Source organism: Felis catus, chromosome D2 (assembly GCF_018350175.1).
Source record: "Felis catus isolate Fca126 chromosome D2, F.catus_Fca126_mat1.0, whole genome shotgun sequence".
In the NCBI taxonomy this organism is placed as follows: domain Eukaryota; kingdom Metazoa; phylum Chordata; class Mammalia; order Carnivora; family Felidae; genus Felis; species Felis catus.
Window position 1 is genome coordinate 27,295,979 of NC_058378.1, and position 17,732 is coordinate 27,313,710.

Here is a 17,732-nt window from a genome sequence, read left to right on the forward strand (position 1 = left end):
AACACAGTATGGTCAGGGTTAAACCTTTGGGGTCTTTCTTCTATGCAATTATAATAGAATTTTTTAAATCCCTGATAATTTACTATACTTGCACTTTAAATACATCTTCATTAGTATGTGGAAATGTGGATAGGGGCCAACATGGCAGACGGGTACTTCCCGCGTCTCTCAAACAAAGAAGTGCTGAAGCCAATGGACTTTGAACCCCAAAAGTCTGGGAGGAAAAGAGACTGACTCTACCAGGAAGAAACAAGACAACTTGAGAAGTCATAGGTAGGTGGGTGATAGCAAACTGGGAGAGATAAAAGTGGCCACGTAGACATAGAGGGGAGGGATCCCCTTCTGCGGAGAGACAAAGGGAGGAGAAAGAGTGGCTGGGGAAGTGTAGGACTGTATCTGGACAAGAGGAAAACCTAAGTCTGGGACTGAGAAGGATCCCATCTCTAACTATGGAGGGGCCGGTTCCCTGTTCATGCACCTGGGGAGGACAGGAGCCAGCCGTGGGTTCGGTGGCAGATCAGGGGCGCAGTCCACAGTAGGAGAATGTGGCCTGCTCCCTGGAGTGCTGTGGGAAAAGACAAAGCCTGCCTGAGTCCACCACTCCGCCACCCCCGGGGCTCAGCAGCGAGGTCAGTGGCGCAGTCCGCATCAGGAAGAGGCGGTCCTCCCTGAAATGTGGCAGCACTGAGAAAGCCAGCAAGGACCACAAATTGAGCCACAGAGAGGTGCTTCCCCAGTGCTAGAGCACACAGAGCGGGACTTTGAATCCTGGCCAAGCGCCAGGCCAAGAAAGTCGGTGGAGCGAGAAGGACTCCCCTGTCTGCACCGGCAGCACAGTGAGGACGACTGGAAAGGAGTCCAGCAGGTCGTGGAGAAGAGACTGGGGGATCGCCAACCCCCCGCCCCCCACACCCAACCAACACCAAGGCGGGGCCTCAGGGATCGGTCCCAGGGCCCATTGTGGAGATGGGACCAGCCTACACCAAACCACGCCCCTCCGTGCAGGGTAACTGCGTTTCTGCGGGAGCCAGATATAGATGCTGTGCAACCAGACGGCTGTATCATCCAGACCAGTGATGCTGCATAGCCTGGATTAATTCCAGGACAATTCTTGTTATTTAGATATATTCTCCCTTCCTATCTCTTCCCTCTTCTAGTCTGGTTACTCTGGTTGTTTGTTTGTTTAAGCAGACATATTTAATCTATTCCCTTGATACATGTTCTACATCTCCTTCTGTACTTTCCTTTCTCTCTCTCTGGAATAATCAAGCCAGATAGTTTCTCTGTCTAGGTAACATTATCTTCATTTTTTCCCCCTGCCTCCTTTATTTTCCTTTCTCTCTCTCTCTGGATTAAGCCATTTAGTCTCTCTGCCCTGGCCATGTTTACTTTCTCTTTGTCCCTGCCCCTGCCATTTCTCTCTTTGTATATGCTCTTCCCCCAGCAATGCCTCCACCCTGTTCTTCACTTGAATCTGGTGTTTCTGTTTCTTTGCTTTTGTATTGTTTTTGTTTGTGTGTGTGTGTGTCTGTGTGTGTGTTTTGTCCGTTTGTTTTATTTGTATGTGTGTTTGCGTGTCTTTGTTTCCTGTTTGTTTGTCTGTTTGTTTTCCTTTCCAGGGCTACTTCAAGGAACAAATCAAAGTACACCTGGTGGAGGGTCCAAAACATCACTATGAGTAGAGAAATAAAATAACAAAAGTCACAACAACAGAGAGCAAGTAACACCCTCCAAAAAACACCTCCTGAAGGGCCAGGCCCTGGAGTGTGTATGATCCCCCCCACCTTTAATATAGCAGTGCTCACAGGTGCAGAGCACATAACAAGATTTCAAAACTTATAAGGGACAGAAAACTAGAAAAAATGATGAAATGGGAGAATTCCTCTCCAAAGAAATTCCAGGAAGAAGTGACAGCTAAAGAATTGATCAAAACAGATATAAGCAATATAACTGAGCAAGAATTTAGAATAATAGTCATGAGATTTATCACTGGGCTTGAAAAGGTATAGAAGACAGCAGAGAAGCTATTACTGCAGAAAACAAGGAACTAAAAAATAGTCATGATGAATGAAGCAATGCTATAAATGAGGTGCAAAATAAAATGGAGGTGGCCACAGTATGGATTGAAGAGACAGGGGGGAGAATAGGTGAATTAGAAGATAAAATTATGGAAAAAGAGGAAGCTGAGAAAAAGAAAGATAAAAAAATCCAGGATCAAGAGTGGAGAATTAGAGAACTAAGGGATGCATTCAAATGGAACAATATCCGTATCATAGGAATCCCAGAAGAAGAAGAGAAAGAGAAGGGGGCTGAAGGTGTACTTGAACAAATCATAGCTGGGAACTTCTCCAATCTGGGGAAGGAAACAGACATTGAAATCCAAGAGGCACAGAGCACTCCTTTCAGATGTAAGTTGAATCGATCTTCTGCATGACCTATCATAATGAAACTGACAAAATACAAGGATAAAGAGAGAATTCTGAAAGCAGCCAGGGATAAATGGTCTTTAACATACAAAGGTGGAAGCACAAGAGTAGTAGCAGACCTATCTACTGAAACTTGGCAGGCCAGAAAGGAATGGCAGGAAATCTTCAATGTGATGAATAGGAAAAATATGGAGCCAAGAACCCATTATCTAGCAAGCTTGTCATTCAGAATAGAAGTAGAGATAAAGGTTTTCCCAAACACACAGAAATTGAAGGAATTCATCACCACTAAACCAGCCCTATAAGAGATCCTAAGGGGGACTCTGTGAGTAAAATGTTGCAAGGACCACAAAATACCAGAGTCATCACTACAAGCATGAAACCTACAGATACCACAATGACTCTAAACCCATACCTTTCAATAATAACACTGAATGTAAATGGACTAAATGCTCCAATCAAAAGACATAGGGTATAAGATGGATTAAAAAAAAAACAAGACCCATCTATTTGCTATCTACAAGAGACTCATTTCAGACCTGAGGACACTTTCAGATTGAAGGTGAGGGGATGGAGAACTATCATGCTACTGGAAGTCAAAAGAAAGCTGGAGTAGCCATACTTATATCAGACAAACTGGACTTTAAACTAAAGGCTGTAACAAGAGATGGAGAAGGGCATATATAATAATTACAGGGTCTAGCCATCAGGAAGAGCTAACAAGTATAAATGTCTATGTGCTGAATATGGAAGCCCCCAAATATATAAAACAATTAATCACAACCATAAGCTACCTTATTGATAAGAATGTGGTAATTGCAGGGGACTTTAATACTCCACTTACAACAATGGACAAATCATCTAGACACAGAATCAGTAAAGAAACAATGGCCCTGAATGATACATTGGACCAGATGGACTTGACAGATATATTTAGAACTCTACATCCCCAAACAGCAGAATATACTTTCTTCTTGAGTACACATGGAACATTCTCCAAGATCACATACTGGGTCACAAAACAGCCCTCAATAAATATAAAAGAATTGAGATCACACCATGCCCACTTTCAGACCACAATGCTATGAAACTTGAAATCAACCACAGGAAAAAGTCTGGAAAACCTCCAAAAGCATGGAGGTTAAGGAACATCATACTAAAGAACAAATGGGTCAACCAGTTAATTAGAGAAGAAATTAAAAGATGTATGGAAACAAATGAAAATGAAACTACAACAATCCAAACCCTTTGGGATGCAGCAAAGGTATTCCTAAGAGGCAAGTACATTGCAATCCAGGCCTATCTCAAGAAACAAGAAAAATCCCAAATACAAAATCTAACAGCACACCTAAAGGAACTAGAAGCAGAACAGCAAAGACACCCCAAACCCAGCAGAAGAAGAGAAATAATAAAGATCAGAGCAGAAATAAACAATATAGAATACAAAAACAAAACAAAACAAAACAAAAACCCAATAGGAAAGATCAATGAAACCAAGAGTTGGGTTTTTTTGAAAAAATAAACCAAATTGATAAACCTCTAGCCAGGCTTCTCAAAAAGAAAAGAGAGAGGACCCAAATAGATAAAATCACAAATGAAAATGGATTTATTACAACCAATCCCTCAGAAATACAAGCAATTTTCAGGGAATACTATGAAAAATTATATGCCAACAAACTGGACAACCTGGAAGAAATGTACAAATTCCTAAACACCCACACGCTTCCAAAACTCAAACATGACGAAATAGAAAATTTGAACAGACTCATAACTAGTGAAGAAATTGAATCAGTCGTCAAAAGTCTCCCAACAAATAAGAGTCCTAGACCAGATGGCTTCCCTGGGGAATTCTACCAGACATTTAAAGCAGACTTAATACCTACCCTTCTCAAGCTGTTCCAAAAAATAGAAATGGAAGGAAAACTTCTGGACTCATTCTATGAAGCCAGCATTACTTTGATTCCCAAACCAGGAACAGACCCAGCAAAAAAAGAGAACTACAGGCCAATATCCCTGATGAATATGGATGCACAAATTTTCAACAAGATACTATCAAATATAATTCAACAGCATATAAAAGTATTATTCAACATGATCAAGTGGGATTCATTCCTGGGCTGCAGGGCTGGTTCAATATTTGCAAATCAATCAATGTGCTACATTACATTAATAATAATAAAAAAAAGGGATGTGGAAATGTGGACAACAATTTATATGCAAAGATATTAATTGTAGCATTATTTATAATATGATATAATAATATTTTACATTTCTTTTTCTTTAATTTTTTTTAATTTTTATTTATTTTTGAGAGAGATGAAGACAGAATGCAAGTTGGTTAGGGGCAGAGAGAGAGGGAGACACAGAATCCAAAGCAGGCTCCAGGCTCCAAGCTATCAGTACGGAGCCTGACGTGGGGCTCGAACTCACGAGCTGGGAGGTCATGACCTGAGCTGAAGTCAGACACTCAACCAACTGAGCCACCCAGGTGCCCCCACATATTTTACAATTCTTAAATATGTGTACATATATTTATGTACATGTATGTATATGTATGGCTATATATGTACACATATAGGCATATATATATGTATATATATAATATCCATAATTATAGGCAATAGTAAGACCTTGACATTCAAGGTGTTTCTCAAATTTTGAACAAGAAAATAAGGGTAATCCCCCAAATCTCAAAAGGATTAAAACTGTGACTAATTAAAAAGAGGGAGAAGGAGAAAAAGAAGAAGGAGAAAGGAAGAAAAGAAGGACACAGAGAAAGAGAAACAGGGGAAGAAAAGAAGTAGAGGAAGAGGGAAAAAAAGGAAGGGATTTCTCCCAATTTGTAGATAAGAAATCAGAAGTTTAGAAAGGATAATAATTTTCCCAGGATTGAAAAGTTTATGTAATAGCAGAATTTGAACCATATCTACATGCTTTCAAATCCATTTTATTTTAAATTACTAACAAGAGAATTTGACGTGCATTTTTTAATGTTGGTTTGTTTATTTATTTATTTACTTTGAGGGGGGCACAGAGAAAGGGGGAGAGAGAGAATTCCAAGCAGGCTCCAAACTGTCAGCATAGAGCCTGACACAGGACCCCATCCCACAAACTGTGCAATCATGACCTAAGCAGAAATCAAGAGTCTGATCCTTAACTGCCTGAGCCACCCAGGTGCCCCTGATGTACATTTTTTAAAAGCACAGAATACTGTGAGCATCCCAGTTTCAAGGAAATAGAGAATTCATGTGAACCCTATGTCTCCAGCACTGTTCTGAAGTAACAAGTACTTTGATTTTTTTCAAAGACCAAAATTAGTTATTTAGAATTACCTATAATGATGAAAGGCAAGGCATCTTGTTTTACCATGACAGGAAGTTGGTCGTACTTTCTATGTGTGGGACACTGTGCCATGTCCTTTGTGTGAATAATTCTACGTTAGTATTTCACTTTGCCATTTTATTTGGGGCTATATTGTTATTTTGCCCATTTTCACACTGACTTTTTGATAGAATATATGATTTGTCCAAAGATTTGAATTTACCTTTATTTCATTCACTGTACAATGATGTCTTTTATATGACATTTATTCAAAATGCCATTTTCTTTGTCTTCGCTGAGTAATGGTCCTATCTATTCTTTGTTCGTATTTATGGAATCAGCGATAATCCCTGGTACTTAGTGTATTTTATCTGTCATATACAATTCTAGGTACTTAACCTATATTAACTCTTTTACTAATCATCAACTCCAGGAGGTAGGTCCTAACATTATTTAACAAAAGAGGAAACTCAAATACAGAGAAATTAACTGACTCGTCCAATTAATAAATGGTAGAGCTGATATTCGAACTTACATGATCTGGCTACACTTCCCTACCTTCACAGTCTAGGAACAATATCAGTCTTCCTGCCATTTTATGTAATAAACAATAAACTGCCACTCTGATTTGTGAATTGGTTTCTTAAATTGACTCTTTCTTTCTTTCTTCCTTTCTTTTTCTTCTTTTTTTTGTAAATTGTAACTAGGATTAGTGTGGATTTGTTCCTTAAAGACTAGCACCTCTACATTTTTATGATAAAATTGAACTTGCAAACTAATAATTAGATTCTTGGCCAATAACCAATGTTGCAATTACCCAAGTTTAAGCAAAACATGTAGTTTCTCTCAAGAGACTCTTTCAAGACTATACCACAATTGTGTAATTCCGTCAAGGAAGCAATGAGTCAATGAGTACAAAATATGAAATTCAACTTTTGAAGTTAAAAGTTGTTTGACCCAGATTCACCTTTTATTTCCAGAATTGATGAGAGTGTTTGGTTACACCTAAAGACCATAGTCTTACACGGTGAAGTGGAAAAACATACTAATTGGTAAATTCAACGTTATATAATTTATTAAAGCCTTCTTTCCTATTGACATTTGGAAAGCCTTTCTGAGTCGATTTTGGCTGCCTAGAAGCAGAATCAGGAAAATGAATCATTCCCACTTTAAGAATGCATTTCTATTTTTGGCCAAATCTCCTTTACCAAATCAAATAATATTTTCCCTACCTTTTAGTTTTTTACGTGAGGGTGATAGAAAAATTTGGGTCCTAAATTTATAGGACATTCATGACCTTGCCTTTTTTTTTCAAATAAAATTTGCATAAAAATAATTCTTAAAAGAACATCGCTAGGGACTCTTAGGCAAATCAAGCGGTAGCATATCATAACATGCATTGATTATTATTTCCTAGTTTATTATGACAGGATATGTTGACCAGGGCATCTGGTGAGCATTTTAATGCATAGATTTTTTTAAACGTTTTTTTTGTTTGTTTTGTCTGTCTGTTTGTTTGTTTGTTAACCACTGGGACACTTACTACATGCAAGCAGGTGGCATGTCAGCCTCGGTGGTTTTCTTACGTTAAACCAGCCTTCACTCTTCTGGCAAGATGCTTAGTACCAGTACAGAATACAACATTTAGCGATGAGAGCAAAAGTAAAAAAAAAAAACATTTATTACCTTTTGGTTTGGAGTTTAAGAGTGAATTAGCAAAGTGAATACTTTTAAAGATCTTTATGCCATAAGCTTAGCAATTTTTTGCCCATACTCGAGTATAAACTTTATTTAAGACACATTTAAAATGACTTTTGCAATTACAGACAGCAGTTTAAATTCTGCTAGGCTGGCAAAGCTTGTTAATAAAAAGTATTAGGTGTCATTGGGAAGTTCTAGAACAGAAATTTCAAGCAGTCAGTGATAGCAAAGGGCTCTGAGCCTAGGACCTTTGCCTTCCCTTGGGGTTCATTTCTCCACCTCTACTCTAGCCCAGAGGCTGTCTCATTTCACCTTCCTTAGGGTCACAGATCACCAGTGATCCCATATTTTTCTGCACTCTTAATGTCTCATTTTTCTATCCTTTAATCTATCAACATAATGTCCCTCAAAACAGAAACCCTCCCTCAACCCGCTAATCCCATCTGTCTCTTCTTGTTTGTGACCATGACTTCTAAAACTTTTTCAGTGCTGCCTCATTGACATTCTCAGCTTTTCTTCTTGGGCATCTTTTGAGTCTCACTTTCTTCTTGGACAATCGTACACGCTGTTCCAGCTTCAACTATCACAAAATCACAAGTTACTACACCTTTATCATCCAGCCCTGTCTCCAGAAGATACATTTGGATTTGCCCAGTCCATCTCATTGTCTCATAATTTCATACTCAACATGTAAAATCCTCACCTATCTCATATCCATCTTGCCTACTATTTTTCCCCTCTATTAACCATCTCAATGAAGAGTGCTTTCTCTCTCTCTCTCATCAGTTAAATTTGGTCAGGCACTGATTTGGTTGGGATGATTCTACCCCTTGAATCTCAGCACACGTTGAACATTTTTCTTCTTTGCTATGCCTATCACCACTGCTTTTTAGCAAACTGAGGTTTCGATTACTCAGCCATAGAAAAGAACGAGATCTTGCCATTTGCAACAACACGGATAGACCTAAAGGGTAGTATGCTAAGTGGAGTAAGTCAGACAAAGAGGGACAAATATCATATGATTTCACTTATGTGTGAAATCTAAAAAGAACAGCCAACAATCAAACAAAAAAAAGGAAAAGCAGTACCATAAATATAGAGAACAAGCTGATAATTGCCAGCGGAACGGGGGTCGAGGGATGAACAAAAGGGGTGAAGGGGAGTGGGAGATACCAGCTTCCAGTTATGAAATAGAAGGGAAACAGAGTTACAAGTATAATATATAGTGAATGGTATTATAATAGCATGGTATGGCGACAGATGGTAGCTACACTTGTAGTGAGCACAGTGTAACGTATAGAGTTGTCAAATCACTATGTTGTACATCTGAAATTAATGTAACCTGGTGTGTCAACTATACTTCAATAAAAAAGATCAAACATAATATACTTGAGTATCTATCCCTATTAAATTCCTGAGAAACTGTTATGCATTTATTTTTATAAAGTTCATTAATCTGGAAAACAAATCTAGTATCAACATCTCTGCTCAAAATGAATTTCAGGTAGATAATAGCATCAAAATACAAATATTATCACAAATGCATCTAGAAATTATATATTTTTTTGTATGTCAATTTTTAAAAATTTTTTAAACTTTATTTATTTTTATTTTTTTACTTTATTTTTTTAATTTTTTAATATATGAAATTTATTGTCAAATTGGTTTCCATACAACACCCAGTGCTCATCCCAAAAGATGCCCTTTTCAATGCCCATCACCTACCCTCCCTTCCCTCCCACCCCCCATCAACCCTCAGTTTGTTTTCAGTTTTTAAGAGTCTCTTATGCTTTGGCTATCTCCCACTCTAACTTCTTTTTTTTTTCCTATCCTCCCCCATGGGTTTCTGTTAAGTTTCTCAGCATCCACATAAGAGTGAAAACATATGGTATCTGTCTTTCTCTGTCTGGCTTATTTCACTTAGCATCACACTCTCCAGTTCCATCCACGTTGCTACAAAGGGCCATATTTCATTCTTTCTCATTGCCATGTAGTACTCCATTGTGTATATAAACCACAATTTCTTTATCCATTCATCAGTTGATGGACATTTAGGCTCTTTCCATCATTTGGCTATTGTTGAGAGTGCTGCTATAAACATTGGGGTACAAGGGCCCCTATGCATCAGCACTCCTGTATCCCTTGGGTAAATTCCTAGCAGTGCTGTTGCTGGGTCATAGGGTAGGTCTATTTTTAATTTCTTGAGGAAACTCCACACTGTTTTCCAGAGTGGCTGCACCAGTTGCATTCCCACCAACAGTGCAAGAGGGTTCCCGTTTCTCCACATCCTCGCCAGCATCTATAGTCTCCTGATTTGTTCATTTTGGCCCCTCTGACTGGTGTGAGGTGATATCTGAGTGTGGTTTTGATTTGTATAGAAATTATATCCTTAAGCGACATGTTAGAATGTTATGGTGAATGCTTCAGAAGTTTCTTTTTAGTATACTTTTATTAGAATACATTTTTGACTCTCATAACATCAGCAGAGAAATAATTCCAATGAGTCTAGCCACCAACAATATTTTGTCAAAATATCAATATAAATTACACTTGTCAATTGTTTGCTCATAGTTAAGCGCATTGGGTATGATTTGGCTATAATTCTTTACCTTGTTTTTTAAATGTCATCTTGTCTTGAATTAGCATTGGCTTGCATTATACTTAACTCTAAAATTTCATTTTAACTGTGTTCAGTTATATTTAGGTGGGAGTACCCATCAGATACTATGGATAGCTTCACTTTGGCAAAACTACAGTGAAGGAGGATTAGGCTTCAGACACAGCACTCGGTGGTAAGAAAGTCTAATTTTTCCTCTTCTTATGCAAAACACTTTAGTAGATATTTATTTTATTTTGATTCCTGTTCCTCTCTTTATTTGGAGTATACAGTTTCTGTAACTAATTGAGATCTGTGCATTTTTCCTACCTTGTGAGGTGTTACCCAATCCATCTAATTTAGAATATGTTTAACATGATGAATTACAGTGTAGAGTTGAGCAATCTAAAGAGATGTGTACTAAGAGTCTGGAATTTTCGATTTGTAAGAAGGGTTCTTCTCTCTCATTTGTTATTCTCTTTATTCAGGAGGAACATGTTTAAGAATTGCAGGGGGAGTGGTGCCTGGGTGGCTCAGTCAGTTGAGCATCCAACTTCGGATCAGGTCATGATCTCTTGCTTTGTGTGTTCGAGCCCCGTGTCGGGGTCTGTGCTGACAGCTCGGACCCTAGAGCCTGCTTCGGATTCTGTGTCTCCTCCTGTCTCTGCCTCTCACCTGCTCATGCTCTGTCTCTCTCTGTCTCTCAATAATAAATAAATGTTTAAAAAAAATAAAAATAAAAAAAAAGAATTGTAGGGGGCACCTACGTGGCTCAGTTAGTTGAGCATCTGACTTCAGCTCAGGTCATGATCTCACAGTTTGTGAGTTTGAACCCCACGTCGGGCTCTGTGCTTGATAGCTCAGAGCCTGGAGCCTGCTTCAGATCCTGTGGCTCCCTCTCTCTCTGTCCCTCCCCCATTCATTCTCTTTCTCTCTCTCTTTCTCTCTCTCTCTCTCAAAATAAATAAATATTATAAAAAAAAGAATTGTGATAGCTAACAACATCTCATCCTTTAGGAATATATTGCCTAATGGAGATAGAATTTGTACCAAAGTTTTACAGAAGTTAAGCAACACAGTCTTGAATGGCTTATATAACCTACCACACCAGGTAGATACTTCTGAAGCCCAAAAGATGTTGGCTGATTGGGACAAGTGAGCCTACGTTGGAATTTTGGATGTTAAAACAGCAAATTAGGGTACAGCTAGAGTAGTAAATTGTATTTGGCTACACACAACAAATATGTTCAAGGAAGCAAGACAAAGAAGAAAGGTGGGAAAAAAAAAGGAAAAAGAAAGTCCAAGTGATAGAATTAGAAACCCTAATTAATGTGATTTCATTTCTTTCTCTCTGCACATGAACTTTGACTCTGAAACCTTAGAGAATGAAACTAAATTGGTTTAACACTATATATATATAGACTTATGATATATGTCCATATTGGGTGGAATTGAAAATTGATTGATGTTTGATCTTATGACACTCTAGTAGAGTAAATAGACTAGAAAGAATCATAAAAAATGTTAAAAAAAATTGGAACTAATTAGGTTGTTCAAAAACGAAAACAACCAATGTCCCAGCAGATATTTTTCATAATACACAGACACTGAAAATTGCTTTGCTTATATTATTCATATGCATTCCACAATAAATTTCAGATATTATTTTCTGTCTAAAATTTTTTTGTTAATCTATCAAACAACATCAGAGGCACAGTCATAGACAATCTCCCCAGAAGATCTCGATAATAAGAATCAGGCTCATAATTCTCAATTTTGATTCTTCAGAATCCTATTTGTTCAGAACAAAAGTAATTAATTTGAAACTACTCTCCTATATGAAGTGGAAAAAGCCAAAGAGGGTCATCTGTAATTCTTCATTATTCAATGACTATTTCTTTAATCTTCTTTTAAAATGTAAGAGCTGTGGGAAGTGAGACAATACTTTTACTTTCTTCCATTTAATTTGAATAAAGCTTAAAACAATGGTATAATGTAATAAAGCTACATTATAAAAGTACCTACAGCTAGGTGATTCTGATGCAATTAAAGAAGAAGATCAATATAAGAAAACGAAACTGCCTAGTGACACAATTATTTGAACTTTGAAAACTGCATTCCAAAAAAAACAGAGGCACACTGGCAGAAAGCACTAAATATTTAAAAAGTTATCAGTACACACAAATCTCTCTAATGCATTATGTTTCACCTATTCTACTACTATTTGGTCTCTCTCATAAAATGAATGCAATAAAATTCTAAAATACAGAAAATACCATGGGTGGGTTTGGGCTTCAATAATTTATTCATACTGTATTTTGAATTATATTAGGAAAAGTTTGTTTTTAACTGTAAATACTAAATACTAACAAGATTCATAAGAGGTTTAGAAAGCTTAAAGTAGCAAGATATTTAAAACATATGTATATTCAATAAATATTTAAAAATATTTGCCTCAGTATTCTTTATTTGTTTCCCTTCCCTTATATCCAGAAATATCTAATAATATAGTTTAAAGTTAATTGTTTTTCAAAAGGCAAAGAAAAAAAAGACTGAATAAGAAGCAGCCCAATAAAGTTTCCCTCAAAGTAATAGGCAAGAAATAATGTAGAATAGTTGCAAAGTCAAAAGGAAAAGTGCTTTTTTTCCCACAGGGAAATAAATATACATTATGAAGGTAAGTAATATAAAAACTACAAAGTAATACTATATATCAGTTTGAAATATTAATTGGATTTCTCAACGTATTAACTAAAGAAATTGACAGATTTTTCTATTAAAGGTTGGCAAAAGGTAATTAATAATATAGCTCTTGCTTAGAAATTTATTTTAAGGTTTATTTATTTACTTTTGAGAGACACAGAGACAGCATGAGCTGGAGAGGGGTAGAGAGAGAGGGAGAGGGAGAGAATCCCAAGCAGGGTCTATGCTGTCCGCACAGAGTCCAATGCAGGGCTTGAACTCATGAAACCCTGAGATGATGACCTGAGCCAAAACCAATAGTCAGATGTTTAGCCTACTGAGCCACCCAGGCACCCCTGCTCCTTAGAAACTTGTAATAGAGACATGAAAAATCTCAAAAAAGGAACTGTGTAATGTATAGAATTGTTGAAAAATTATATTGTACACCTGAAACTAATATAATACTGTATGTTAATTATATTTCAAACAAAAACAAAAAATAAAATAAAATTATAAAATAATTTAAAAATTAAAACACAAAACAAAACAGAGAACAATCTGGTGGTTGCTGGAGAGAAGACAATTAGGGGAATGGGTGAAGTAGGTGAAGGGGGCTAAGAGGCACAAATTTCCACGTATAAAATAAATAAGTCACAGGGATGAAAAGGATAGCATAAGGAATATAGTCACTAATATTGTAATAACCTTGTACTGTGACAGATGTCAGTAATAGTTACCATGTGAGCATTTTGTGATATATATGATTGTCAAATCACTGTTGTACACTTGAAACAAATATAATACTGTATATCAACTATCTTCAATTAAAAATATTTAAAACATAAAACAAACAAAAAAAGAAAGGAAGGAAACTAAGTGTTTAAAAACTTTAGCATTTGTCTCCATAAGGCATATATGCTTTCCACATTTTATGTATTCACTTTAGTGTTCTACTAATTACTACTTGTCTTTTACACAGAATGACAGAATATATCGTTAACGCTGAAACATAACATAATAGAATTTAGGAAGGTATTGATTTTTGAAGAGCAAAAATTACAAATATAAGGTATTAAGAAAAAAAATACTAACATTGAGTATTACAGTCTATTAGAATAATTTGAATTTATTTATATTTGAAACTCAAATATATATTACATATATATTTTTGAAACTCAAAAAGCTGGTGTTTTAAGTAATTTGAATATATTTGAAGCTCAAAAATCTAAGAAATAATAAAGCACTATGAATAATAAAAACAACAACAATAATAATAATGCCCTAAGAAATAATTAACTTTTCCTTAGAATGAATTGCCCACTACTTGTGTATTAATTATGAAATAAGATTTTGAAATAATAATTTAGGGAAAAGCAATCTGATGAAGTTAAAAATCCAACTTCGTTTTAATCAGTGTTTCATGGTAGAGAGCAATTAGCATGGACTTTCCTCACTTGTAAAGGACTCACCTGGTTGGCAATCTGCCGAGCAAGGACATCCATCCTTGACCCTGATTCTGATATCATTTTAGCGGCATAAATCACATCAGTTGTATGTTTTAGTGGTCCTTTGCCCCTTAAAGCAAAATAATACATGTTAGTTTCAGTGGCTCATGCTAAGATACAAATACAAATGCGCGCGCACACACATACACACACACACACACACACACACACACACACACACACGAGATTTGCACCCCAGAATACTGGCCATTTGCTTTACAAACTTCAGTTTTGGAAAGGCACAAATTAGACATCAGAATTAAATGAAAAATGAAAAACAAAAGAAGTCCCATTATGTTGAGATTCAGGAAATACTGCCAAGAAGCTGGACTCCATTTGATCTTCATTCCCAAGTGTTTTTTAGAGTAAACCTCTGTCTTGAGATTGAGACTTGCTTATGCACTATTGTGCTTTCGTCAGCAAGTCTACTTTTTAATCTTCCTCTTTATAATCTTTTTTAAATAGTCTTAAAAAAAATAAAAAAAAAACAAAAAAAGGGGCGCCTGGGTGGCGCAGTCGGTTAAGCGTCTGACTTCAGCCAGGTCACGATCTCATGGTCGGTGAGTTCGAGCCCCGCGTCAGGCTCTGGGCTGATGGCTCAGAGCCTGGAGCCTGTTTCCAATTCTGTGTCTCCCTCTCTCTCTGCCCCTCCCCCATTCATGCTCTGTCTCTCTCTGTCGCAAAAATAAATAAACGTTGAAAAAAAAAATTTAAATAGTCTTTCAGTTAATTGCATTGCATTTTTACCACATTATGTCTTCTCCACAATTAATTAATTGTAATATAATAGTAATTGAGTATGAATCTGGAGTCCCACTATCTTGGACTATTTCCAAAAGAGACCACTTCTCACTGTTTGTATAAGTCAAGTAAGATAAACAGCCACTCTGTGCCCCTGGTTCCTTGGTGGTAATAGGAAATGCATACAACGTGGAGCCTTTCTAAGGATTACATGAGCTAATGTCTAAAAAGTGATCAGAACATGGCTTTAAGGAAAATAAGCATTCAACAATGCAAATTGTGGTTGTTACTTTAATTTTGGTTCCTAACGCTATGGAATAAAAGTTGGGTTCATTTATGGTTTTACAAGGTAGGAGAAGAAAGAAGTGTACTTCCTATACTTTTTGAGTGGGATAACATAAGGAGATATTTTTCTATCTTCTCTTTCCTCAAAAAACAATGACTACATACATGAATGTAACTGTTCCATACACCCCAAACTTCCTCTAAAATTCACGATAAGCAAGTTTTCCTGAAAGCATGGAACTGCATGCTTAACACAATGAAAACCTGGCCTCAGCATATGGCTACTGCCATACTTCTTCTCTTTGAATATGCTGACCTAGGTTGTTTTGTAATTTTTTTTAAATTGACATTAATTATTACAAAATTGGAGTTGCTCTTATCAAATTTACTTAATGCATCAACCAGAACTAGATGTTATGTACATGGTTACCTTCAAGAAAGGCAATGTGTTTCATTATTTCTGTGCATCTCTAGAGAAAGTTAAATAAAGCTGTCTAAGCTTGCAAGGCAAGGTATCAATTTTCAAGGTCTTAAAATGGACAAAAGTTGCTTCTAAGGAGAGCAGCTAACACTCTTGCAGCTTAAACAATGGTCAAAGAGTTACATCTAAGGAATGCATCTAATGTACTCTTCCCCGTCAAAGTAATATATTTCCCCATATAAAAACCTGGGACTGATGAAAGGCAAATTGCCTTTAGCTTTAAATTCATGTGTTATTATGAGACCACTATCTTAAACACATGTAGAATTTAAAAGTAATACATTATGACAGACCACAATTATTCTCTTCTTCATGTTCCTAATTAAATGTATTGCCTGGCAAACTTCCTACCGAGGGCCCAACAAAATACGCATTTTACAAATGATTCCACATCATGCCAAGCTTCCAGAGGAAGCTGCAATTACCGAAACTATGATAAATTTTTTAACATTCCAGCCTGAAATGTGCTACGTAATGAAGGCTTTTTAAATTGGGAAATACATTCAAAGGTTGTTTGCTGCCTTCATTTTCATAATGGGTTCTCAGGATCTCCTGTCAGCAAATTGTGTCTTAAATCATTGAGTTTGGATCCCACAGAGAAGGATACCCAGAGGAGGATGGGATAAACTTTAGAAATATTTTAAAGATACTGGAGGCCAGAAATCTTTGATAAATATTGGTTGCAATAATAATTTTTTTTTCCCAAAAGTAGAGCAGATCAAGCCCCAGAGAAGGGAGTCTGCCAACTAATTGTTAAACTATATGTTTAGAAGGTATAATGGGAAATGTTGCAATAATCCAGCCATGTTGATGCCATGGAAAAATATTTTAGACAAGTGAAAGGGATACCTTTGAAACTTGATTTATTGGTACAACATAAACCTCTCAGCCATTTTTGACGCTGCCCCAACCTTGACTCCCATTCCTTCCCCATCCTCACCCTGTTTCTGTCATCCACCTCTCCCTTCTTTCTCTTTGGATTAGCACAAGAAATAAGATGATACAGCTGATGGGTAATAGTTCAGTTAAGTAGGGATCTGGTTTAAGAAGAGAAAATATCAGTTTTATAGACTTATTTTGTCTTTTCAGGGACAGAAAATATCTATGAAATGATTTGGTATTTTCTGCTACTGATTAAAAAGAAAACAAAAATACTTCATTATATAGTTTACACTTTGTAGCCCCTACATTTTTGATAACATAATATTACTCCTCTTTTCAAGGTCAAAAACGATCCCTTTAATCCTGTTCACCTTTGATATTCATAAAGAATAAATCTCGGGGTGCCTGGGTGGCTCAGTTGGTTGAGTGTCTGACTTCAGCTCAGGTCATGATCTCACAGTTTGTGAGTTCGAGCCCCGCGTTGGGCTCTGTGCTGACAGCTCAGAGCCTGAAGCCTGCTTCAGGTTCTGTGTCTCCCTCTCTCTGCCCCTTCCCCGCTCATACGCTCTCAAAAATGAATAAACGTTCAAAAAAATTAATTAAAAAAAAGAGTAAGTCTCGAGATGTTGTGGTTCATTTAATAGGTGAAAACAATGATAGCATATACTTTGTTCCATAATAGTAGCTAATACATTTAACATTATTTATGTGCTAGGTGTTATTCCATAAACAAAATGATCTGATCATTATGAGTTTAGAATTATTATTATCCTTATCTTGCAGATGAGGAAACTGAAGGAGAGAGATGTTAAATATATATTTTATTAAGTTACACAGATAGTAAGTATTGGAGGTGGGATTTGACTTCAGGCAAACTGGCCACAGAATCTGCTTTTAAAGACTATCCTCTACTTCTTTCAATAAAACACACTAGGATAAAATTAAAATATTAATTTTAATATGCTAACTAGACTTATTGTGATGATAATTTCACCATACAAATATTGAATCATTTTTAATACCTGAAACTAATACAATGTTATATGTCAATTATACCTCAATAAAAGTAATAAAATAAATATAGGGAAAAATATTAAAAAGATTTCCTTAGC

The 17,732-nt window shown here is 36.5% G+C and overlaps 1 protein-coding gene across 6 annotated transcripts in view; it reads right to left on the reverse strand.

Annotated features, from left to right (window-relative positions):
* The window catches only part of CTNNA3 (catenin alpha 3), a 1,783,011-nt gene that overhangs the window by 75,961 nt on the left and 1,689,318 nt on the right, over positions 1–17,732 (reverse strand). For all 6 annotated transcript variants that reach the window (XM_045040980.1, XM_023240490.2, XM_045040981.1 and 3 more), the window contains one exon: positions 14,196–14,301. In XM_045040980.1, coding sequence (XP_044896915.1) covers positions 14,196–14,301 — 106 coding nt within the window. The remainder of the gene's footprint in view (positions 1–14,195; positions 14,302–17,732) is intronic.